We start from the raw sequence: 27697 nt of genomic DNA, 5'->3' as shown, positions 1-27697 counted from the left end.
GTGTAGGTACGGAAGAGGGATTGTTCCACGTAACCTACAAAGAGGCAGGCGTAGCTTGGGCCCATGCGGGTACCCATGGCTACCCCCTTTGTCTGTAGGAAGTGGGAGGAATTGAAAGAGAAGTTGTTGAGGGTGAGGACGAGTTCGGCTAAGCGGATGAGGGTGTCAGTGGAGGGGGACTGGTCGGGCCTGCGGGACAGGAAGAAGCGGAGGGCCTTAAGGCCATCTGCATGGGGAATGCAGGTGTAGAAGGACTGGACGTCCATGGTAAAGATGAGGTTTTGGGGTTTATTTTACAGATGGAGAACAGGTCAGTAGCTATGAAGCTGACAGATTAAGAACATTGGGATGTAAAGTTGTATTATAGCTGGAGGACACCAAAGGTAATGATTCCAGAAACAATATAAACAGGGATCAGAAAGGTCAGTGAAAAGTGATAATTGATTAAGGTGAGACTTAAATGCACACTAATAAGGGGAAAACATCACTATGAACACTTTCTTGAAGTATGATTGGAAATATAGCCAATACTGTCAGAATTCTGGTACATGTTTCCATTCCTGTGGGAAACTAGTGAAGAATATTAGTCGGAACAATTATCCATTGCTACTGTGATGTAAGATGTGTGATTCATATACATACTAATATATTCAGTTTAGAGTTTGAACGAGTGGCGCGTCTTTGGTCTGTGCCTATGAAGGAGTTTAATGATTAATTTATAAATATTTCTATTGACACGGTGATTTATTTTAAAACACTGTAAAAGAGACAGACTTCCTGCAAAGTAATAGGGTTTTTGGGAGCATTTTACGAGTGAACAGAGTAAATGGTATGTATCAGGCTTCAGTTAGAAGGATCTGGAATTGTTTTCTGCTTTGGTTTAGAAGAGATACTCATAACTTGAAGAAACCTTTTTGGCTTTCAAGTTTATAGAAGCCATGGTTGAAGCTGAATGTTAAAGTTGCTCCTGAATAAAGATTTATTTTAACATGCTTCATGGGTTAGTTGAAGCTGAGAAAGTCTAAACTCAGCTTTATTAAGATTCAAGAAAAGGCAATCAGATTCTCTAGACTGGGAATTGAAGCATTTGTTCAGTTAAGCCCTATCAAAGTGACGGGGAAGGGAATTCTCTTTGGTGTGTGTACTGTAAAGGAGTCCTATTGAGATTAATGAGATTGAAACACACAGTGAAATACAACTTGTGTTATATATAAATAGTTCAATTTATTCTATTTTATCTTTTTTTTGCAAACTAAAAATCTGTTGCATTGCTAAAAAGAAATCTGCATTGTTGCATGCTTCTGTTTCAGTGAGAGAGAACCGCATTAAAACCAAAAAACAAAGTGATCTATCAAGCCAGGTTTCAGCCTGGGATCTGACTTCTCCAGTAATAACATCAGCTGGATAACAAGGAGATAATGAAAACCTGAAGATCGAGCTGCCATAGAAATCAGCAGAAACCCAATGCTGAGACTGAGATAAGAGAGGGGTGGCACTGTATTAAGTTGAGGATTATTAACTGAAACGTTCCAACTGATGAAGCCGTCCTGGACAGTCAGGTGAAACACATGCAGAGCATATGCATGAATAAAGTCTATAATAACAACACTCAAAACTGGCCGTTTTAAAATCCCCACAACAATCTGGTATTGTCAGCAGTGACTTCATAAGATTGGTTGGTGACACTGGGTTGAACACTGACATCAAAGGAAGGGTGAGTGTGTTTATTTTACCACCAATTCAGTAGGAAGATCCACATTCGAAACGGGAAACTGATGAGACAATTCTAAGATCTAGACCAGAGTACAAATCCATGAATGCAATGATTAGAGGATGTTGTGGTGCCACAATTGTGGGCTTGCTTGGGTTCCTTGCTCAAGAAGAAGATATAACTTTAACTGTTTTCAGGGAAACTGAAACAAATTTAACAAACAGTGTGAGGTAAAAGGGGAGAGACCATTTCATAGAGAGGGAACTATCAGGGTTAAATGGGCAGCACAGAGGCTCAGTGGTTTCAATTGCTGCCTCATACTGCCAGGGACCTGGGTTCGATTCCAGACTTGGGTGAATGTCTGTATGGAGTTTACACATTCTCCCCATGTCTGTGTGGGTTTCTTCTGGGTATTCCGGTTTCCTCCCACAGTCCAAAGATGTGCAGGTTGGATGGATTGGCCATGGTAAATTGTCTGTAGTATCCTGGGGCTTTGTAGGCTAGAAAGATTAGCAATGGTAAATGTGGGGTCTGGATGGGATGCTCTTTAGAGGGCAGGGCCAGTGCAGACTCACTGGGCTGAATGGTGTATTTCCGCACAGTAGGGATTCTGTAATTTGAAAAGGGAAAGGGCTGCTCCTAGAGAGAAACGAACAGATTAAAAATATAACATCAGTCATGACAAACAAGAACATGACAATTGAGAGGCCGACACAAGGAGGGAGATCACTGTGTGTCAGCTGAGGATATTGGAGTTTAAAGAGAAATTGGACAGCCAACAGCTACTGGTAACTGCTAAATTAAGAGGGGGTGAGCTCTGCTCAGCAGATATTGTGCCAGCTGCTGGTGTGTTTGGAAACAAAGAAAACAATTTGTTACTTTCAGTCCCACCAAGCCATAATTAAAGTTGAGAAACTAAAGAGAATTTGAAGTAAACTTCTATTCTCTGCGAATTGTTTTCAAACTGAAACCACCATGGTAACCCAGATTACTGTTGAAATAAAAAATTGTGCACCTTATCTCTGCGTGTATTTAATGGCTTTGACCTGGTCCTTTGTGTGTTTCTGCCTGGTGGACTGCCAGGAGATACTCATAACCCTTTGTGGTCCAAGAACAAAGAGCAATACAGCACAGGAACAGGCGCTTCGGCCCTCCAAGCCTACACCAACACATTTTGCCCTTCCACACTAAAACTGTCTTCACTTACAGGATCTGTATCCCTCTATTCCATTCCTATTCATGTATTCGTCCAGGTGTTTCTTGAATGCTGCTATGGTGTCTGCTTCCACCACCTCCTCTGGCAATACATTCTAGGCACTCACCACCCTTTGTGGGAAAAACTTGCCTTTTAAGGCACATGTCTTTTAAACTCTCCCTCCTGCTTCTTGAATCTGTGTCCCCTAGTGATTGACCCCTCCATCCTGGGAAAAAGCCTCATATTTTCCAGTCTATCCATGCTATTCACAATCTTATAAACTTCTATCAAGTCACCCCTCAACCTCATGCATTCCAGTGAAAATAAACCTGGTCTATCCAACCTTTCTTCATAGCTAAAATCCCCCATGCTATCCAACATGCTTGGCTGAGTTGAAAAAACATCTGAAACACTTAAACTTGCAGGGCACTATGTTCAAATTTTGTTTGATGATTTTATGAGGTTATTAAAGGATCATCTGTCTCTCACATGAGAAATGGATAAGTGTTAGTTTTTTTTTAATAACAGATTTGATCATTTGAGAGGAGTTACAATTTTTGAATGGCTCTAGTAAACAAGATTTTATTTTCAATTGTTATGGGAATATATTTTGTAAAAACATAAAATTTAATTTTCCTTGCAGAGATCCTATACAGTCAATTGTCTTTTAATTTTAAAAAAGACTGCCAGAGAACTTACTACTGCAAATTACACAATTTTGAATTCATCAAAGTGGCATGAAAAGAGGCAATTAAACCTGGGGAGCATTCTGTTGATTTATAGCACTCTGAACAATTTTCAAATATTTCTGAGATGAGACATTCCAATGCAATCACATGCTTTGAAGCACTAATTGCCACAGATGTCAAATAATAGTATTTCTGGAATATATAGATGACCATAGTATATCAACGTATTTATTAATCTGGACAACAAATGCTGATAATGCTATACTGAAGCCAGCCTGAGAAAGTATGTCTGATTCTCTGCTTTGGACGTGGTGTGCCCAGTCCTGCAAAGTTTTTTTTTCTGGAGATAAAGCTGACTACAAACTCAGATCTTAAGTGTAGAAATTTGCTCCATATAGCACAACATGTGGCCACAATATTGAACTCACCATTTTAAGACAAGCCAACGAATTTCAAATTGTATACTCCTTTGTTTTAACTCATATGGACTGTATCGCCCTCGTAAACCTATCTTTTTATGTGGCCAACTATGCACTTGCAGGTCCAGATGGATGTGTATGATTATATGAATGATTATACAAATAGCTTGTGGGAGAAAATAGCTTCAATCTACCCATCTTGTTCTTTAGCCTGCCCGATTAAATACTTAATGGTTTTAAAATGTAAATAGTGGGACACATGCAGAATTGACAAATTACATCCTTTGTAAATTCTGAAGCAAAAATCTCTTCCTATTAAATGAGGGGTAAAGGCACAAAAGACTCATTTCATCGCTCCTCACCTGGTTATAACACAATCTGAAGTGTCTATGAATGACAGATGCATCAAATTGTTAGAACAAAGAACAAGAACAAAGAACAAAGAAAATTACAGCACAGGAACAGGCCCTTCGGCCCTCCAAGCCTGCGCCAATCCGGATCCTCTATCTAAACCTGTCACCTACTTTCCAAGGAATGTATCCCTCTGCTCCCTGTCCATTCATGTATCTGTCTAGATACATCTTAAATGATGCTATCGTGCCCGCCTCTACCACCTCCGCTGGCAACACGTTCCAGGCACCCATCACTCTCTGCATAAAGAACTTTCCACGCATATCTCCCTTAAACTTTTCCCCTCTCACCTTGAAATCGTGACCCCTAGTAATTAAGTCCCCCACTCTGGGAAAAAGCTTCTTGCTATCCATCCTGTCTATACCTCTCATGATTTTGTAGACCTCAATCAGGTTCCCCCTCAACCTCCATTTTCTAATGTAAATAATTCTAATCTTCTCAACCTCTCTTCATAGCTAGTGCCCTCCATACCAGGCAACATCCTGGTTAACCTCCTCTGCACCCTCTCCAAAACATCTACATCCTTTTGGTAATGTGGCAACCAGAACTGTACGCAGTATTCCAAATGTGGTCGAACCAAAGTCCTATACAACTGTAACATGACCTGCCAACTCTTGTACTCAATACCCTAACCGATAAATGAAAGTATGCAGTATGCCTTCTTGACCACTCTATCGACCTGCGTTGCCACCTTCAGCGTACAATGGACCTGAACACCCAGATCTCTCTGTGCATCAATTTTCTCCAGGGCTTTTCCATTTACCGTACAGTTCACTCTTGAATTGGATCTTCCAAAATGCATCACCTCGCATTTGTCTGGATTGAACTCCATCTGCCATTTCTCCGCCCAACTCTCCAATCTATCTATATTCTGCTGCATTCTCCGACAGTCCCCTTCACTATCTACTACTCCACCAATCTTAGTGTCATCTGCAAACTTGCTAATCAGATCATCTATACCTTCCTCCAGATCATTTATGTATATCACAAACAACAGTGGTCCCAACACAGATCCCTGTGGAACACCACTGGTCACAGTTCTCCATTTTGAGAAACTCCCTTCCACTACAACTCTCTGTCTCCTGTTGCCCAGCCAGTTCTCTAACCATCTAGCTAGTACAGCTAGGACCCCAGAGTGTACTAGCTAGATGGATAGTTCAATGGAAGTTCAATTTTTTATTCCCATTTCAAAGTCATCCTGAGGTTTACCCATGCTGGATACAGAGTGAGTGGCTATTGAAGATAGTTTTTTAAAAATTTACTCATGGACTGAGAGCATATCTGGTTTCGTCAGCATTTACTCTCCACTCCTAATTACCTTGGAGTAAATGATGAACGACCCTCTTGAACTGCTTTTTTTCCAAGGGCTTAAGGGCAGCCATTGTGTTGTTAGGGAGGGATTTTCTGAATTCTGATCCAGCAACAAAAAAGGAATGGTGATATAGTTCCAACTCAGCATTGTGTGTTGCTTAGAGGGGAATATGCAGGTGGTGGTGTTTCCATGCACCTGTTACCCTGTCACTCCAGATGGGAGAGGTTGTAAGTTGGTAGGTCATGTTCAAGGAACATCAGTGAGTTATGATGTGACCCCTTTTGGTGGTACACACTGCTGTTACTGTGCATCAGTGGTTGAAGGTGGTGGATGGGATGCCGATCAAATGAGCTGCTTTGTCCTGGATGGTGTTGAGTTTCATGAGAGTTGCTGGAGCTGCACCCATTCAGACAAATAAAAAGTGAAAGAAAAAGTCCAGGCAAGTAAGAATTATTTTCTCACACACATGACTTGTGCATTGTAGATGCTGGGGAGAAAGGAATAGGCTAAAATAATTAACCTCCAACCACTTTCCTTTGTACTTGGTATGACTCTAACCAGTGGAGAATTTTCTCTGCAGGGCATTTTTTTACACGGGGAGAACAGTGAATGCGGAGGGGTCATAAAAGCTGTTGGTATCTAATGCGTGCGATATGTCTCAGTACATAATTATAATACATCGATCAAAGAAGAGTTCATGACAAAATGCGTGATTCACTTTTTCAAAAGCAACCATTTTGTTTGAGGTGAACAGAATTTCTAGAAGGATCCCTCTGGGATGGGGGTATAATAAGGTCCAACACTCAAGAGGTAAGGAAAATGTGAGGTTTGTCAATGAGAACTTGGATATCCCTTTACACCCCGCTTTTGGGAGTAAGCGTTAACAGTTCAGAAAAAAATTTTAAAGCAAAAAGTTGCTAAATTGAATGAGTGTTGCAGAGATTGTGTGTAAATGTGAGGAGGCTTCCAATCCTGATACATGGTTGTGATTGAGTGTCCCTTTCTCAGTTTCATGTTCTGGAAAGTTAAATTATAAATCTATTGCATTGCATGTGGAAGCATACAAGCTTCATTTCGTTTGGGCGAACTAGATTAAGGTTATTCTTGGGAATTAACCTTACTGCATTTTAGAGGTTTGGTTGAAAATAACAAAAAGTAAAGTAGTGTAACTTGTGGAACAAAAACAGAAGTTGCTGGAAGCTCAGCAGGTCTGGCAGCATCTGTGAAGAAAAAATCAGAGTTTACGTTTCGGGTCCGGTGACCCTTCGTCAGGTGTCCCAAAACATTAACTCTGTTCCTGATTTACAGCATCTGCAGTTCTTTCGGTTTTTATATAGTGTAACTTGTGAGAAGGTGTGAGTCCTGGAACCACAGTTACTGGCCAGAGTTATGACTACAAAATATTCTTACAAACAAGGGGATTTTTAATCAACACACAAAGTTCACACATGTTGACAACAATTTTTCTTTAATATTTCATCATGTAATCTGGATGTTTGGAGTGATTATGATTAATCCTGAGTTTTATTGACCTTGGTTTAGAAACCTTGTAAAGTTAAGTATTTTGCTCCTGATATAATTCTCAAAGTTAATTTTAAATCTGGATACTGTTAATCAGAAATTGAAAACAAACTGTCTGACTTTGATACAGAGGGCTCAAAATTTTAAAATGAAGTATGTTTGACCACAATCAGCTTGAGAAAGAAGCTAAAAGAAAACACTTTGGAGAAAACTGACATTAATCTATTACAGAGTTCTATGCTGAAAAAAAAAGAAATTTGACTCCTTATTCATGAATTTATCTTTTAAATATGTAGACTGACGCAAGTAGGTGGATAAGAAATTGCTTTGCTCTGCTTATTTGGAGAAACGAACAAAAAGAAGTTAAACCTTTCCTCTAGCAGCTTAAGATTTCATGTCACTGGATTAACACATTCTGTTTCAATTAGAATGAATCTTTTCTGTCTTTTGCTTTTGGATGTTAAAAGATTCCCAGCAACTTCAAGAATTTGATCCAACCTTTGCAAGAAATTGGAACCAACAAACTAAATTAAGTTCATTTAGGTTTGATGAGGTTTCCTGAAACAATATAACACATAGACATACAGTGAACATGTGAAATTCAGCAAATTACACTGAAATGAATACTTAATTTCAGTGAATACAGAAAAAAGTTTGTTTTGAAGAAAAATAAATTAAATATTGGCGACAACGTGACAGCCCAATAACACTGTTGTTAAAATGTTGGGTGATTTTGAAATGGGAAAGGTGTAGCTTAACTTAACAAGTCACTATTGAGAAAAAAGTGACAGAAGGTATCACCTAAGATAAAGAATAAAAAAGCAAATAGAAAAGGAAATAAAACATGCTGCTGGAATTGATTCCTAAAGCAAAGAGTAGTTGTAAGTGTAAAAATCAGAGATCGGGAATTCAGCTATTTGGATGTCACAGTCTAAGAAGCCGCTAATCCCAATAGAGAACAATATAAAGTGCCCTTCATGAAGGGAATGTGCCTTTATGTGATATCAATGTCTATTTGGACTAAGCACAAAAACAACAGCTGTGTGTCAGTTCAGGGTTTGGTACAAGAATATCCTGTACAGATAGATTGTAAATGGGGAAATCTTAAAGCAATGAGATTGGTACTTTCCTTCCCAGAAAACGAAAGTGTGTCATGGGGTGACACCACTCCCAATAGTCTCAGCTCATGCTATATGACTCACATTCTGTTTCTGCCAATAAGAGTGGAGGGTTTGAGCAATAGGAAGAGGCTGAATAGGCTGGAACTACTTTCCCTAGAGCGTTGGATACCGAGGAGTGACTTTATAAAGGTTTATAAAATCATGAGGGGCACAGATAGGGTAAATAGATAAGGTCCTTTCCCTGGGGTAGGGGAGACAAAAACTAGAGAGCATAGGTTTAAAGTGAGAGGGGAAAGATTTAAAAGGGACCTAAGGGGCAACTTTTTCAAGCAAACGGTGGTGCATGTGTTAACACCATAAGACCATAAGACATAAGAGCAGAAATTAGGCCATTCGGCCCATCGAGTCTGCTCCGCCATTCAATCATGGCTGATAAGTTCCTCAACCCCATTCTCCTCCTTTCTCCCCGTAACCCTTGATCCCCTTGATAATCAAGAATCTATCTATCTCAGTCTTAAATGTACTCAATGATCTGGCCTCCACAGCCTTCTGTGGCAGTGAATTCCATAGATTAGCCACTCTCTGGCTGAAGAAGTGTCTCCTTATCTCCATTCTAAAAGGTCTTCCCTTTACTCTAAGGCTGTGCCCTCGGGTCCTAGACTCTCCTACCAATGGAAGCATCTTCCCAACATCCATTTTGTCCAGGCCATTCAGTATTCTGAAAGTTTCAATTAGATCCCCCCTCATCCTTCTAAACTCCAATGAGTATAGTCCCAGAGTCCTCAAACGTTCCTCAAATGTTAAGCTTTCCATTCCTGGGACCATTCTCGTGAAACTCCTCTGGACCTGCTCCAGGGCTAGTACATCCTTCCCTGAGATATGGGGCCCAAAACTGCACACAATATTGAATGAGCTGCCAGAGGAAGTGATGGAGGCTGGTAGAATTACAACATTTAAAAGGCATCTGGATGGGTATATGAATAGGAACGGTTTGGATGGATATGGGCTAAATGCTGGGAAATGGGACCAGATTTATTCAGGATATCTGGTTGGCATGGAAAAGTTGGACCAAAGGGTCTGTTTCTGTGCTGTACATCTCTATGACTCTATGAGGAGTGCTCCAGAAGCATATCTCTTAATTGTTTTGTTTCAGGTGAAATACCAGATTGATGATGGCAGGAGTAGCGCAACACTATCCTGGTAACTGCAGCAGTACGAGAAGTGCCCACTGTGTACATCAGTAAGACCACCTGCCTGCATCCTGGGCAGTACATGCAACAAAACATAATAGAGAAAGGAGACAACTGCTAAAGGCCCTGAGTGGTACATAGTACGTTATCATCATGGCTAAGATTTTGCCAGAATGGACTCATTTACTTCCTTTCATGTGGGAACTAGAACTTGAAGGACGATATTGTCATGGATTGTTTATTGATATTAATTGGTTAGTATGTACTGATGTATGATGTTTCACTGGCACTACATGCAGTTAATAGAAGTTGATGCAGTGTCCCATTTCTGTTACCTCTCAAGGACAACATCATAAGGATAAGGAAACCAAAGATGGCATTACTTTGAATACATTAGGAGTTACTGATAATTTAAATAACTAAAAGCCATCTGCAACATACGCCTTGAGTCAACTGGCCAGGCAGGCCACAAACTTAATAATCAATTGCTGACTGGAAGAATTGTACAGTTCTTAGGATAAGCAGCCGTAAGATTAGAAAGAAACAAAATATGTTTTGATCAATTTAATTTAGACATAAAATCATGGCAAATGTCAATTATAAATTATAACACTTCATGGTTGCTGCCAGAAGCACTAAAGGACAAAATATGCACTCATGACGATCAATTTGTAAGAAGCCTAACTCAAGACTTAATTGATAACGTAGAATTAGATATTGAACATATTTCTTACAATCATAGAATCACTAGTGTGAAAGCTGGCCATTCGGCCCAACGAGTCCACACTGACCCTCCAAAGAGCATCTCACCTGGACCCATCCCCTACCTATCCCTGTAACCCTACATTTCCAATGGCTAATCCACCTAACCTACACATCCCTGGACACTATGGGCAATTTAGCATGGCCAATCCACCTAACCGGCACATCTTTGGAATATGGGAGGAAACCAGAGCACCCGGAAGATGCCCACATAGACACAGGGAGAATGTGCAAACTCCACACAGACAGTCACCCAAAAGTGAAATCAAACTCGGCTCCCTGGCGCTGTGCGGCAATGGTTAATCCAGAACCAGGAAGTAGGAAACTATTGGTGACTCACCCAATTCAGGGAAAGGTGTGGATATATTCTGTCCAAATACACTGCAAAGTTGCTTCCTGAGTCTTGATGAGATTGGTGCTACCACAGCACCAATGGTGCTGTAATACCATTTATCCAACCTGGTAGTGTTAATCAAGTTGATTATGTCAGAATGATTAAAGGATCTGATTATGTTGCATGAAATGATGTACTACTACATGTAGTCCCAGAATGAGATAGATCAGGGGGAATTAAATTGGAGGACTGCAGCACCTGCCATGGTGTAGTAGTGTACCCTCAGGGTATAGTGTGACCCTGAGACCACATATGGGTCAATACCACTAAGGCCAAGGCCAATTACACCAACTTATACCAATTACACCAATTATTTGATGCCAGCTATAAACCAGAATGGACTGCTTATGTTTGTGAAGGAGAGTACTGTGTAACTACATTTTCCCAAGGTTGAAATGTCAATTACTAGGGGACATAGGTTTAAGGTAAAAGGGAGTAAGTTTAAAAATTATGTGAGAGGCAAGTTCTTTGACACAGAGGTGGTGAGTGCCTGGAATGTGCTACAGAGGAGGATCTGGAGGTGAATACAATAGCAAAGTTCAAGAAGTATCTTGACAGTTATATGAATAGGCAGGGAATCGTGGGATACAGATGGTGTAGAGGCAAAATGTCTTTAGTTTAGAAAGGCATCACGTGTTGGTGCAGTCTTGGTGGGCCAAAGGGCCTGTTCCTGTGCTGTACTGTTCTTTGTTCTTTTTATACTTTGACTAATGAAAGGTCTTTTAAATTATACAGCCAAAATCTGTGAGATACCCTACTAACCTTCTGCTTTAACCCCAGAAATCTGGGCTCAGATTGGTTGCAAGGAATTGATAAACATATACCGCAGAAACTCCATGGAGATACAAGTGACCAATAGGAATGTGTCAAATTGTTCAATAATGAGGTATCACCTCTAACAGAGCATCTGCCGAGAATCTGCAAGGACATTGGCAAATCTTGTTGAATGGTTACAACCTGGGATAGAAGAATTGAATCTTTAAAAAAGACATTGAGGATATTAAGACCACTAGTTGGTGGCAGAATAGTGGAACAGCAGACCTAACACACAAACCCATCCTTGGATACAGACCATCCCATGTGTCAGTGATCATACAATTGATAATCATTTTGTAATTGCTTTCCAAAGCCTCTGATTGAAGGAGCAACAGCTGGCTGAAAGGCTTGCCAACATTGTGGTGAAAGAACAAGAAGAGGGGGTGCTGCATTAAAGATGCTTGGCTGTAATTATTAAGAAGAAACCCAGGATGCAGGTTGTGCTGAAAGAGGTGCAAGATAAAAGCTTAGGGATGCAACACCCACAAGGACAAGAAAGATCTCTGGATATCCTTTAGGTACAGTGTCCAGGTGGTGGCCACCTGGCTCAGAGACTTCTGGCTGAGGCCCACAGGAGGGATGGAAGTGAGATAATTGATTAAGATTGGTATTTAAATGTATACTAATAGCTCAGAAGAGACAGATGTAGCTATGATTATCTTCTCAAAGCACGATAGAAAATGTGGCCAATACTGTAGGAATGAAAGGATATTATTCCATTCCTGTGCGAATCTAGCTAAGAATATGTGTTGTAACAATTTACTGCTAATGAATTGATACACAGATTACAGAGTTAAGGCAAAACTGAAGGTTGAATTGCCATAGAAACCAGCAGACCCAATGCTGAGATTGAGATAAGGGGGTCTTGTATTACATTGAGAATTATACACTGTGCTGAAACTTCTGAATTTCTGGCAAATCTATCCTGGGCAACCAGACGAAGCTTGTCCCCAGCATATGCTGGAATAAAATCTACAGTTACTGTACTCAAAAGTGGCTGTTTTAAAATCACTGCAACAGTGTGCCATTTGGTGAATGTAATACTCAGAGCTGGTAAACCTGATGGTTGGATAGAACCTTGGGCCTAATTCCTCCATGAATAAAAGAGCTGAAAGTTGACTTGAGAGAATCAGAGCTTTGTGGGACTCCAAGGCTGAACTGATATTATGCATTCTGAAGGAACCACCACAGAATACTGAAATGCCTTTAATTGCTGCATGGTCTATCTAAAATGAAATTTATAGTTTCTACAAAATATAATTTGCCTTTAATTTATGTTGATTTAGAATCAAGCCTAAGTAAGAAAATTTTAGTAATGAAAACCTGTCCATCAACTTCTTTATCATGCTTAGTGTTAAGTTTGGTTCTTTTCGATTATTAGTCTCCATAGGATTGTAACAAATTATATTCAACATTAAATGGTTATCATTTTCAACATTACCAGAATCTGGGCAATTAATACTCACCATCCGATACTGCACATTAAGCATTACCGTCTGTTGAACATAGCGCTCAAATAGTGATGTCTCCATGCCAAGACGCCGGCAGAACTCATTGGTTATTATAGGCCGGAGTTGCATATGGTCACCCAGAAGAACAATCTGAAGGTAAAAACATAATTTTATACACAAATGGTATGGAATCAAATAAATCAAACTTAAGCAAACTAATACTTCTTTCATAGTCAAAATAGTTCATTGCATAGGCATTACAGGGTGAATCTTTCTAATCTTCTTTTATATAGTGCAACCCAGCGATCCAATACACCTAGGCTCAACGACAGGGAAATCTATTCCACATATCAGATTATACTCTGTACTACCAACTCTCTTGAATCCTCCATCAATCACAAAGTAGAACTTCTGCCCACAATAAAGACACTGAAATCAGAATTACTCCTCCTCTTCAGTAGTGATTTATATGGAATTAGAACCACCTGAATTGAATGTTTCCTGAAGAAACAGTGTTTAACAGTAGATTGAAAACCAAATCATTTCACTGGACCTCTGTCAATAAATTTATAAGGCATGTCAAGGTTACATAAAATTTTGACAGCTGTTTATCTTTATCTTCTAATCTTATTTTTAACTATTATCTTTGCAGAAAAAAAGAGCAGACAAGTGTAATGTACGCGCATTGCTGGACATAATATTGCAAAAGGAATGCAGGGACTGCAGAAATTATCTGGGAGTTTGGCATTCATGGAGTCATAGAGTCAGAGAATTGTACAGCATGAAAGCAGACCCTTCAGTCCAATTCATCCATGCCAACCAGATATCCTAAATTAACCGAGTTCCATTTGCCAGCATTTGGCCCAAATCCCTCTAAACATTTCGTATTCATATAACAATCCAGATGCCTCTTAAATGTTGTAACTGTACCAGCCTTCACCCCTTTCTCTGGCAGCTCATTCCATACACGTACCACCCTCTGCGTGAAAAAGTTGCCCCTTAGATCCGTTTTAAATCTTTCCCCTCTCACCTTAAACCTATGCCCTCTAGCTTTGGACTGCCTGACCCCAGGGAAAAGACCTTGTCTATTTACCCTATCCATGTCCTTCTTTAAGGTCACTCCTCAGCCTCCAATGCTCCAGGGAAAATTGCCCCAGCCTATTCAGCCTCTCCCTATTGCTCAAACCCTCCAACCCTGGCAACATCCTCGTAAATCTTTTCTGAACACTTTCAAGTTTCACAACATCCTTCCTATAACAAGGAGATTAGAATTGAATGCAGCAATCCAAATGTGGACTAACCAATGTACTGTACAGCCACAACATGACCTACCATCTCCTATACTCAATGCACCGACCAATAAAGGCAAACATATCAAATGTCTTCTTCACTAGCCCATCTACGTGCAATTCCACTTTGAAGAAACTGTAAATCTGTACTCCAAGGTCTCTGTTCAGCAACACTTCCCAGGACCTTCCCAATATGTGTATAAGTCCTGCCCTGATTTGCCCCTAACAAACTGCAGCATCTCACATTTATCTAAATTAAACTCCATCTGCCACTCCACAAACCCATTGGCCCATCTGATCAAGGTCCCATTGTGGTCTGAGATAACCTTCTTCGCTTCCCACTACACCAACAATTTTGGTGTCATCTGCAAACCTACTAACCATCCCTCCTATATTTGAATCCAAATCATTTATATAATTGACAAAAAGCAGTGGACCCAGCACCAAACCTTGTGGCATACGACTGGTGATAGGCCTCTAGTCGAAAAAGCAACCTTTCACAACTATTCTCTGCCTCCTGCGTTCGAGCTAGCTCTATATCCAAATAGTTAGTTCTCCCTCTATTCCATGTGATCTAACCTTGTTAACTAGTCTACCATGCAGAATCTTGTCAAAAACCTTACTGAAGTCCATATAGACAATGTCCACCGCTCTGCCTTCATCAATTCTCTTTGTCATTTCTTTAAAAATCTCAATCAAGTTATTGAGACACGATTTCCCACGCACAAAGCAATGTTGACTATCCCTAATCAGTCCTTGTCTTTCCAAAGTAGATATAAATCCTGTCCCTCAGAATTCCCTCCAACAACTTGCCCACCACTGATGTCAGGCTCACCGGTCTATAGTTCCCTGGCTTTTCTTTCCAGCCTATCTTAAATAATGGCACCACGTTAGCCAACCTCCAGTCTTCCAGCACCTCACCTGTGGCTATCAATGATACAAATATCTCAGCAAGGGGCCCAGCAATCACTTCCCTCGCTTCCCACAATGTTCTGGGATACACTTGATCAGGTTCCGGAGATTTATCCACCTTTATGCATTTTAAGACATCCAGCACCTCCCCTCTGTAGTATGGACACTTTTCAAGATATCGCTATTTATTTCTCCAAGTTCTCCAGCTTTCCATATCCTTCTCCACAATGAATACTGATGCAAAATACTTGTTTAGTATGTCACCCATCTCCTGCAATTCCATGCAGAGGCAGCCTTGTTGATCTTTAAGGGGCCCTATTATCTCCCTGGAAACTCTTTTGTCTGTAAAGTATTCTTAGAATTCCTGTGGATTCTCTGTAACCCTATTAGCCAAAGCTATCTCATGTCTCCTTTTTGCCCTCCTGACTTCTAACTATACTCCTACTGCCCTTATATTCTTCTAGGGATTTACTCGATCCCTGCTGTCTACACCTGACATATGCTACCTTCTTTTTCTTGACTAGAGCCTCAATTTCTCTCATCATTCAGCATTCCCCATACCTACTAGCCTTATCTTTCACCCTAACAAGAGCATACTGTCTCTGGACTCTCATTATCTCATTTTTGAAGGCTTCCCACTTTCTAGCCGTCCCTTTACCTGCAAACATCTGCCACCAAACAACTTCTGAAAGTTCTTGCCTAATGCTGTCAAAATTGACCTTCCTCCAATTTAGGACTTTAACTTTTAGATCAGTTCTATTCTTTTCCATAGCTATTTTAAGACGAATAGAATTACGATTACTGGCTCCAAAGTGCTCCCTCACTGACACCTCTGTCATTTGTCCTGCCTTATTTCCCAAAAGAAGGTCAAGTTTTGCTCCTTCTCTAATAGGTACATCCACAAACTGAATAAGAAAATTTTCTTGTACACACTTAACAAATTCCTCTCCATCCAGGACCTTAAAACAATGGCAATCCCAGTCTATATTTGGAAAGTTAAAATCCCCTACCATTACCACCTTGTTATACTTGCAGATAACTGAGATCTCCTTACAAATTTGCTTCTCATTTTCCCACTGACGATTGGGGGATCTGAATTCAGTGCTGAATATGAGACTAAGAATTAACACTTTGGGGGAATATAGTCAGAAGCAAAGCCACAGCATCATGGAATATTTAGTTAGATATTAGCTACTAAGATTTAGTTACAGTAGGGGTAAGAAATGGTGGAACGTTGGGGGAAAGCAAAATGTAGAAAACTTTCAGGGATAGTTATTGGGGATTCAACAGGCAATGGATAATCATTTTTCCAGCTCTAAAGGGGTCTCTTGAATAGAGTGTTGTCTTCCCGGCATCAACTAAAGGATATCACTGAATGATTGCAGGACATTCATCAAAGGAGAGATGAACAGCACATGACAAGGGAAACAGTGATGAGGTGAGGAGTAGGATTGAGCAAGGAGAGTACTAGAGATCAAGGCCTCAAAGGACTCCCAGGATAACATGTAGGTGAATGAACAAAAGTGCTGATGAATACATGCCTAGAAAAGGGGTGCAAGGCATAACGCTTCATATTTCAGATCAGATTTGGGAAAAAAGAGCTTTGCATGACTTGAACAGGGTCAAGATCAATATCCTCACAAAGATTAACTAATGATGTGATATGGAAAAAATAACTAATTTAGCAGCAGGAAGGTCAAGAGCACTTAGCAGCAAAAATGGATGTGTATTATTATTCAAATAAAGTTGCCAAGTTACAAGCACCAGTTGCCGCATTATGAGAGAGATCTGTGTTAGGAATGGCAATAGAGCATTTCTGGCTACAATATATTCAGGAAGGGTAGGGATGGTTAAAAAGACAATAGGAGGATTGGCAGAACTGATCAAGGATTATAATACAAACCTAAAGATGGACAATATATTTGAGACTTCAAAGACTGGGATCCATATGATTAAAGATAGAGAACCGATAAAAGGAGTCACCGTGTTGTAAGGTGTTTACTACAGCATCCAAATAATGAGGACATGGAGGAGCAAATGCTGGGGCAAACTTCTGAGATATGTGAAAAGAGGAACATATGAGACTTCAATTACCCGTATACAGATTGGGGAAGAAAAGAATAAAGGGCAAGTCAATGAAGAAATTTAAGCTAATTAGTGAGGGCTAACATGGATTTGACAGGTAGGTCATGTCTAACTTATTGCATTCTCTGAGAAAATATCTAGGTTTTTGACAGCTCCTTCTCTACCACTCTAGTTATTTCTTCAAAACACTCCCTCAGGGAGAGATAATCTGGAAAAGTCAGTCATGGTTCACTGAAGAACATGGCTCACCAACATAAGACGGTGCAGCATTTCATTCTCCTTGTTTCAAAAATAAATTAGATGTGAGAAATGAAAACTGATGATCAGAAATCTACTTCTAAAGATATCTTAGAGGATAAGAATTTAACCTTACCTGTTTTGCTTGTTTATGCGCAACAATAGGGATTAACAGTTCTGGTTCAGTGCACATGGCACTCTCATCCACCAATACTTGCCGCACACTCAATTGTTGCAGAGCTTTGCTGGAAGAAGTGGCACACGTGCAAAGGATAACATCATGACGTTTTAGTTCATACTTGCGTGCATCATTGAGCAATTTCTTGTACCTAGGAAATTATTCCAACTGTCAGACCAAAAAGTAAACTTTACAACATAGTATTACAGAACTCTCCTGAACATTTGACATAATCTCAGCAGAAGGCCTACAGAAATTTCAGAAGTAGCAGAAGAGTGAGGGATCCTTTGCAAATTCAGTCCAATGTATTGTCACCAATATATGTGGCAACAATAATATTAGTATCTCTGGCAGCAACTTAGAATTTTAACAATGGCTAGGATAGCCAAAGAATAGCAGAAGAATGAGCATTTCTGCCACAGAATTCAAATGACAAACATAACTGTCCACTGTTGAGATGTTCCCTATAAAACAGCACACCAATTGACCCAAATCCTTAACTAAAAATATAAAACACCAACCGAAAAGTCTCAACCACTTTTGCAATAATATGAAGCTTTTGATTGTGGTCGTACCATCTTTAAGGAACCACAGAGGAAATATCCAGTCCAAGTGCCGTACAATTTAAAATTTGGCATTTAATGTCACTGGAAAAAAAAGCCCTTACTGGAAATTAACAATGAAAAAAATCACACCGCCCATATATTTAAAATGTTACATCAGTGAGATTCTGCTCTTTATCACAAGTCAGGTGCATGCTTTGTGAAATGTTCAGTGGAAGCACCAACTAAGCTACACACGATGTGGATGAAAAGGGTTTAGGTTAGGACAGTGCCAAGCTTTTTACAGTTCGTCATATCAACTCTCACCACATGCCTATTTAGCCAAAAATGAACAAAATGTCATGCACTGGTTAAACTATGTCAATGAGCATATATTAATGATTGGTTTAGCAATCTAATGATGCAGCAAATCTCAGCAAACAGAAAAGATAAATTAAACCTGAAATTTATTGAAGAGGTAAGGAAGAAACAGCACCATCCAACTCAAAACCCACATGTCATCCTGGGTCTTGAATTCTCCAAATCTTATTCTATTGACTGAGCAGGACAAGTAACTTGCAGCTCCCTAGGTCAAATGTAATTAAATTACAGCTTTTAACCATTTTTCAAAAGCAGTGATTTCATTGTAAATTATTGCAAATTAATCTGAAATTAGGTTTAAAACTTTGTTTACTGCTTCAGATCTGCAAGTCTGCCACGTCCACAAACTGCTGTGAAAGCGAACAAAGATGGGAGATAGAGTGATGGCATACCATCACCTACACTCCCTTGGTTGACATTCCTAGCACACATCATGAACACACCAAAAGAAAAATACTTGGGAAATAACAAACAGTATTGCAGCAAAAAAAACAAAGTTAAACACAACAAGGCTCACCTTTCTTTATTGAAAATTAATCTAGGCCTTCCAGTCCAGTCCTGCCAATTTTCCATTTGATCTGGACAAGTAGCCCAGAAATGTTCTCAGGAAAATACTTCACCTACACTGTGTATTAGTCCATTGCCCTGATTGAAGACAGGGTAAAGATATTTCCTGTTATGTTCTGACAGATGGTGGATCCTCAGGATTTAGTTATTAAGTGGGCTATTCAACTGCTGTCAGAGTGCAGACGATCACGAGGAGGTCTCAGCAACAGGTCAAACAAAGTTGATTCTACTCCCAGCCTACAGAGAGTCTAGACAGTGCATTTAGCACAGGAGTCTCAACTTCAGCACGCAAGTAAGCTTGTGGCTAGAAATCGCTGGAATAAAGGGGAATTTTTGCTACAGGCAGAAGAGCTGACCTGGGATGGAAATGTCAACTGTAGGCCCACACAGCTAATATAGGCTTCTCTGTCATTTAAGTTGTCATAAGTGATCTCCACCTCAAATCTACTTGACACACACTCTTATACTCTTGTGATTCCTCTATCTAACAAACACTTGTGAATCTCAGGCTTGATCATTTCAATTGACTCAATCTCCACAGATATTGGCAGGAGTGCTGCAAATGATCACAACCCTGTGTTTGAAAAAGTGCTTCCCGATTTTTGACTTGAGGACTTTAGCTCTAATTTTAGGATTGTGCACATTCATTCTGGATGCTTTCACCAGAGGTAGTGACTTATCTTTTTTTCCATTCTCAATGATTTGATTGAATCATCTGTCTAAACTCATAAACCAAGTTCACACATGCCCTTTAATCCCTGGTGTCATTCTGGTGAATCTAAACAATACTCCCCTTTCATTGTGAATATATCTCTTCTGATGAATAGCACTTAATTTGTTTCTTTTATTCATTCACAGGGCGAGGGTGTGATTGGTTAGGTCAACATTTATTACCCATCCATAATTGCATAGAGAGCAGTTAAACACGTTGTTCTGGGTTCTGAGTCACATGTTGCGCAGATCAGGTCAGGATGGTAGTTTCTCTCTCTAACGGACATTAGTGAACCAAATCGGGTTTTCTGACAATCGACAATGGATTCATGGTCATCTTTAGACTCTTAATTCCAGATTTTTATTGAAAATAAATTCTGTCAAATGGATTCGAACCCAAGTCCCCAGAACATTACCTGAGCCTCTGGATTAACAGTCCAATCATAATTCCACTAGGCTTTCACCTCGCAAATTCAGTGGTCCAGATAAAGACTGACCAGGGGTGTGTAAAACTGAATCTTCACTTCCTGACTTTCAAGCTCCTTGAGAGAAAGTCTAATATACCATTAGCCATTTTAATTATTTCTTGTAATTGTGCACCATCTTTTGCTAATTTTTTAATTAATTTCCCTTCATTCCTCCATGATTTCTGACCTCCCAACGAAACATTCCAATTAGTTAAAACGTATTTCCTCATTCTTCATTGCACTTCAACTGACATAACTTTGCCCAGTTACTTTGCCCAGGCTGTCTGTTCCCTCGCTGTCAAATTGCTATCAAATTCTGGTATGTTACACATCATTAAATCTAACATAAGACTCCCTTATTCAGTGTAAAACAAACTGTTCTGTAACTGTCTTTAGTATATTCATAAAATCAATTCTGCACCGTGAACAATAAAATGTCCTGCGGTAACCATATGGTTTTTAGCAGGTAGCTGCCAGTTCTCTGTAGCTCTACAATACCACCCCACCATCCCACACTCCCCCACCCCACTCCAAATTTCAATTCATCCCATTTCTAACGCCTGACTGCCTCTACTGAAATCTCTTGATTTTGTAAACATAAATGTTGTCATCTTCCATTACAATTTTGCTGTCTTTTGTCTGGAACTTGTAATTTGGAATGTTTAGCTTCCAATCATGCCCATCTTGTAGCCAGGTCTCTGACAATGGATACTAATCCTTGAGATCAATTTGTGTATTGTGCTCATTTGATTTATTTCTTAGGCTACATGCATTTGTGTACAGAACTTTTACTTGCATAGCACCGCCAACTTGTTGACGTGTTTTCTTCTTTAAGGTCAGAATCATCTACACTTAGTCTATCTGAATATTTTCAGGTCAAGAATCCAGTTGGCTAGTAGGTGCAGCTTAACCCTGGTTTCTAAATCAGCCACAGCAATAGTACACCACTCAAAGGTGCCCAAACAGTTCAGTGGGGGAGAAAGATGACATAACCATTCTCTCAAAGGAAGGATGTCTCATTAAAGGGACCATGAATTACAATATCTCACCAATATATGGATTTTTCTTTTAAGCAACCACAGATTGGACAGGAGACTCGGGAAAGCTGCTTGCCGTGTCTCTCACCCATAACCTGACAGTTCTGCCTTTGGATTGGAGGGGCTACAGTAAGTTGAGCTTTCTTGAGGAGGGGAGGAAAAAGACAACACACAATTAAACAGATGTGCTTATAAGGTGTAAGCAGCAGCAGTGTGCTCCCTTCAACTTGGAAACATTTCACCAAGGATTGAGGACCTCATGAGGTATGACAGATGACTGAAGTTAAGACCTTCAGGTAGCTAGCCCACCCTGACTTTCCAGCATACTACTGCACAGCACTCCTCAGAATAACCTTGCAGCTCTAATCATTCCCTCTTTCCCCCTCCACTCTCTCTCCAGGCACCTCATGCTTTCACTTGAATCAGCAACACTCACAATCACCATCAATCAATTGCCCTCTAACACCCATGCTTCAGTTACCCTCCACAAATATTATCCTTCTCTCCTGTTCTCACAAACATTTTGAACACTCACACCTCTCTGTTTTTTCACCTATTCGGAAAAAAAAAGTACATAACTTGTGAATAGGCAGCAAGCTGAGGGGTATTGGCCATTCAGTGACAGGCACCTTGACAACCGTCAATAATGTGTACCTTCTGCTGCTGATTAAATAATAAGGTTCTATGGATGAATTTCAAAGCAAGTACAAGCTACTTGTACAAATTATACAATAAGTTAAAAGCAAGAAAAATACACAGGTAGAGTTTTTTTCTGACTTACTGCACTATTTCTTCTTCTGTCACTATTGTTCCACTTTGAATTTTTTCATCATATGCCTTTATTCTCGGCGCAAAAGGATTAGATTGTTGTCGTATTTTGTAATGTAGTGTTATTGGCCTGCAAGAAAAAATGCACTACAGTTAATTATTAATTCTAACTTCAGCCAAAGGCTGTTCCCATACACATAAAGTACTGGATACACAATGGTTATTTCTGTTTAATACCTACACCGACCTTAAGCCAATAAAATAGTTCCTTTAATTGAAACGCCTACATGCAAGTATTAACTCAAGTGAAGATGAAAGTTGAAAATCATGGAATTGAAGATGCCATAAATCAGAAAGGAGGCATTTGTCAATAATGAAGCTGTTTAAATGTTATATTCAAGTCTTGGCTGAATTTAGGGTTCTTGAGTTGGATGTTCAGCATTTGGAAGTAGGATCCTCCACTATCAACAGCCTAGGTGTTACCATTGATCAAAAATTAACTGGATCAGCCGTATAAATACCATGGCCACAGAGGCTAGGAATTCTATGTCAATTGACTCACCTCCGGACTCCTGAAAGCCTGCTTCCATCTACAAGAAGTAGGTCAGGAGTGTAATGGAATACTCTCTGTTTGGTTGAATGGGTGCATCTCCAACAACACTCAAGAAGGTTGACACCAGCCAGGACAAAGTAGCCCACTTGACTGTGTCCACCCAGCATGTTCAACTTTTAGTCCCTTCACCACCAAAGCACAGTGGCAGCAGTGTGCATCAGGAACAAGATGTACAGATGCAACTCACACAGATTCCTTAGACAGCATCTTTCAAAACCTGTGTCATTTCAAAGGACAAGGGAAGCAGATACACAAGAGCACAACTGTTTGTAAGTTCCCCTTTGAGCCATACACCATCCCATATTGCAGCTCCATCATGTTACTGGACCAAAATTCTGGAATATCCTCCCTGACAGCACAGGGGATGGCAGCTCCCCATCACCTTCTCCAGGGCAACTCGGGATACCTTGAAAAACCTGGTGAGATTGCAGAACTGATTAACTAACTATTCACGGCTGGTATCTTTGGCACTTCTGTCGAGAGTGCACATCTTTTCTCTTTGGTTAGTTCCCAACACACCCTTCTCTACTTCCATAGCAGTATCCAAATATAATGGGCCCTTGGTCATTCCACACAATAGAAATGGTGCTCTTCCTTTCATCATCGTTATTTTTATCTCAGAGTTGTAGCCGCAAATCTCTTCCTCTGTTTATGTCATTTTTCTTCCTTCGTTATTCACTTCTTATGCTCCTGATCAACTGCAGCAATAATTTAACTGGCACCATTCAGCTCAATTTCCTTCCCTTCTCAATTGTGTCATCCTAGAGACCAGCAGAACTGTCACTCTCACTTCTCCCTGCATCCTCAATGAGGTTGGCCCCCAAGGAAAATGCCAGGGATACCATTAGGATCACATGGGCAGTCGGGTGTTGGGGAGAGTTGCAGGGCACGCAGAAGATCCCTCTCAATAATTTTCTCAATAACTGCAGGAAAATCCATTTATAGATTTTTCTATAGACATAGATGCAAAATAAACTAAATATATTCACTATGCACCAAGCTTGGCTGTAAACAGTAATAACATTCCCTTAAATTTCTGTCTGCTATTTTAATGTAGTCAGCTATAATACTGAAATAACCAACATTAATGAATTAAGCCTCAATGATCGAAAATATATGAAAGAAAAATATATGATTTACCACTGTCACTCAGTGGCCATAATTGCAGCATTCATGTCAAACAAAAAGTAGCATAATCTTGGCATATCAATCAGTTGGTCAAGCATGAGACTTTAAGAGCCGAATTTTCCCAGGACTACCAAGACAGCCCTGGAGGCAAGGGTGTAAGGAGATACGGAAAGACATGTAATGGCTGGCTCCCTGACACATGTGTGCATATTTCTCTGAATTAGACCAGCAGTTTCAATGACAACCCTACTGCGCAGCTGCTGAAATTTGCCGAAGGACAGTAAGAGTCACTTAAGTTAAATTTTCCAGGCTGTAAGAAATTTTCCCAATGACAAATGGGCTCCGTGTTGTATCAGAAACCATAAAGTGGATTGGTGGGGAAGGGTCAATGGCTACTCAATGTGCTCCCTTACCAATTTAGAGATGTCAATGGAAGTCTGAACCATACCTCTACGACGTGGAGCTTCTGCAGGATTCAAAATACATCAAGCAATGGGTGGCATCGACCCCAAAAATGGCCAAATCTCATGTGAAAATTGAAGTGGAGCAACGAATCAGAAACAAAAGTTGCTGACTTGTGGAACTCAGGACTTTTTTTCCAATGAGCTGCTCCTCCAATCACAGGCTCCTCCTCGCCCATGTCTGCTGCTGATAGGCTCACCAGGCTCACCAAGCACAAGGGCAGGAGGGAGGTAGTATCAGTGAACAAGGATGAAGAGTCAGGAAGTGGAGCATTGTAAGGAGGGTAGCTGGTTTGTGGGACAAAGCCGTGGGGGAATGTATGCAGGAGTTTGCAGGACTAGACCAGGAGACAGCAAGTCTGCCAAAACAGGCCAAGGATAGGGGTGGAGCAAGAAGGTTGAGGCCATGGGATGGTGTGCAGACAGTTCACAGGGTACAGTAAACTGGGTGTCTAGAAAGCATAGTGGGTAGAAGCCAATGGGTGCAAAGGAGCAAACAGGGGATGAACTGAGTGACTATAAAGGTCTATCAACAAAGGCTGGGAGCCAGTAAAACTTGAAATCACTGATAATGAATTCCGTGAAAATGAATGTGTGTTTTTTTGTGAAGTATGTGCCAGTAATTGAAAGAAAACTTATGTTGGGAAGTTTTGGCTATTACGTTTTGCCAGTTTTAATAGTGTGTCTAGGAAAGTTTGAGCTCTGCTTGTGTGCTGTGGCTTACGTTTAATGGAGAGTTGATAAATATTGGAGATATTCATTCACTATTCCCACTCTGCCTGTGAATCCAAATAAATCAAGTGTGTACACAGCACAAAAACAGAGATTAATGTTATTTATGTGGCTGCATCTCACCAAATGAAGATGGTAGTGAAAATGACAAAGTACCGTTGCCCTCCCCCACACTGAAAATGAAAAAGAAGCCCTTGAGAAATCTCAAGAAGCCCCTTGGCAGCAATCATCACCAGATTGTCCCTCTTTCATGTGCATGGACACTGCTCCACATTTCTGGTTGGGCTTCGTAGGTACAGCTTCTTCAGAAACGCAGAGTGAACCTCCAGTCGAAGCAATTCATCACAATGCCGGACTATCAAAAAGAAGATTGGACATGTTCCCTGTTTATGGCAATAGTTGTCGTGAGGTAAGTTTAAATGTTCAGTTTGCGTGTAAGTGAATGGGTGAGTGGATGAATGAGTGAATGGGTTGGATTAGTAGGTGGATGAGGTACATGGGTTGGATTTCAGGTAAGTAGGGTGGTAGATGAGTAGGATTTTAGGGTGGCAGCTGAGTAGATGGTAAGGATAGCAGGTGAGTAGTGTGGCAAGTGGGTAAGGCAGTAGATTAGTACAATGATTGGGTGACAGGTGGCCAAGTATGTAGCTGGCTCGAAGATTAGTCAGATTGGTTTGGGGAAGTAGTCTGGTTGTGGGGAACAGTTAGATCTGGCAGGTAGTCAGGTGGTCCACGGTTAGTGTGGTCAGGAGGAGTAGTCGGGAGACGAGGTTCATGGAGGTAAGGCCACTGGAGTGATTACAAGGTCAATATGACTGAATAAGGAGATCAGTTGTATTGTTACCCACAGTTGTAGGATTTTTCTGTCTAACATTTCCTGTGTAACTTCAGGTCAGTAAGTTGGAAGTGTCTGAAATCTCTGGTATGTGAGGACTTCTTCAGGGTCCAGGTGCATATCTTGTGTGTTACATCTGAGCTCTGATGATCTGGAGTCCACAGGTCTGGGTCTATTTATAATTTCAATTTTTGTTACTGTGCAAAAAAAACTTACCATAAAACAATTTCTAATTAAGTACTAATATATTTGCAAAAGAAATAGCCACCTAAGGTCAGGTTTTGGTTTTCCTTCCCTAACTGACTTCTTTGAGATCATCAGTTGGCTCCCAGGATATGGAAAATCCACCATTTCCATCTGCTCACTGTAAACACGGAGTGGTTTCAGATACTTCTGCAGCTTCAACAGGTATTCTACAAAGTAGATATGGGTATAGAAAAGTAGATTTTTACAAACATATTCAAGACAGTGTTCACATTGATAAGTGTCCTCTCTGCTTAATGCCTGTATGCTCCCGGCTTAAAGTAAATAAATGCAATCTCAGCTCTAATCCTATTGGGGAATGTTTACACCACAATTACCATTAAGTAGTATAAACCACCAGCTTCTGCACTGGTTGTCTCTGCTTCACAGACTGACATCCATAATCTGCCAACTTCTTTTTTCACTATGAAATTGGTAATGAACAATGAACAGATAATCTGATTTGTCATCTTGACTGAGGGTTAGATATTTGCCAAGATATGAAATAATGATTCTCCTGCTCTTCTTCAGAACCCACCCAAAAAGCAGGAAGAAGTTTCTCATAGCTTTCTTTCTGAATCAGAAGCTAGGAGGTTTACACCATACTCCAGGTTTAGAACTTAATCAAGGCTGCTGCCTTTAAGGTGGCACAGTGGCTCAGTGGTTAGCACTGCTGCCTCACAGCACCAGGGACCTGGGTTCAATTCCACCCTCAGGTGACTGTCTGTGTGGAGTTTGCAGATTCTCCCTGCATCTGTGTGGGTTTCCTCCAGGTGCATCACTTTCCTCCCACAGTCCAAAGATGTGTAGGGTAGGTGGATTGGCCAAGCTAAATTGTCTGTAGTGTTCAGGGATGTGTAGCATAGGTTGATTGTAGGGGAATGGGTCTGGGTGGGATGCTCCAAGGGTCAGTGTGGATTTGTTGGACCAAAGGGCCTGTTTCCACACTGTAGGGATTCTATGATCTATGAGTGTGGCATGGAGAGGGAGCTATACTGCTGGAGGTAGTGTCTTTTAGATTAATTGGCTATCAAAGCTCCATGTGGTAGCTCAGATGAATGTATAAGATTGCATGACACTTTCAAAGAAGTGATGCGTTTCTTCTAGTATTCTAGCCAACACATCTTTGTCAACCAACGCTATGGAAAATTAGAACTTATTCAATTTATCTTTGTGGGATCCAGCTTTTTCACAAACTGACTGCTCCAGATGCCAGGCAACAGTATTGACTCTACATAAAAGTAACCCAATTTTTGTACCATGCTTATAGTCAACTTGAGGATGTGATAAGGTGAAACATAGAATTTACCTTACATTGACAATTTTACTAAAGCACGTTTCACCCATATAAGTTAGAGGAAATGAAAACATTGCACCAAAACTTTATGCAGTACATTTCTGGAACACATTTGAAGGCTGATAAAAAGATCTTTCAAAGAACACATAAATGGAATCCTTGGACACAGTCACAAATTGTGAAAAACAGATTTTAAAACTGTTATTAATATCCCTCTTCTTC

General features: G+C 40.4%; 1 protein-coding gene across 3 annotated transcripts in view; it reads right to left on the bottom strand.

Moving 5' to 3' along the window:
• The window catches only part of helz2a (helicase with zinc finger 2a), a 102518-nt gene that overhangs the window by 27823 nt on the left and 46998 nt on the right, over positions 1-27697 (bottom strand). For all 3 annotated transcript variants that reach the window (XM_020534473.2, XM_048608226.1, XM_048608227.1), the window contains 4 exons: positions 26204-26348; positions 22180-22296; positions 17652-17844; positions 13008-13142 (listed from right to left, as the gene is read on the bottom strand). In XM_020534473.2, coding sequence (XP_020390062.2) covers positions 13008-13142; positions 17652-17844; positions 22180-22296; positions 26204-26348 — 590 coding nt within the window. The remainder of the gene's footprint in view (positions 1-13007; positions 13143-17651; positions 17845-22179; positions 22297-26203; positions 26349-27697) is intronic.

The sequence above is a fragment of the Rhincodon typus genome, chromosome 19 (assembly GCF_021869965.1).
Source record: "Rhincodon typus isolate 14 chromosome 19, sRhiTyp1.1, whole genome shotgun sequence".
NCBI lineage: Eukaryota > Metazoa > Chordata > Chondrichthyes > Orectolobiformes > Rhincodontidae > Rhincodon > Rhincodon typus.
This window is presented reverse-complemented; position numbering and strand designations above follow the sequence as displayed.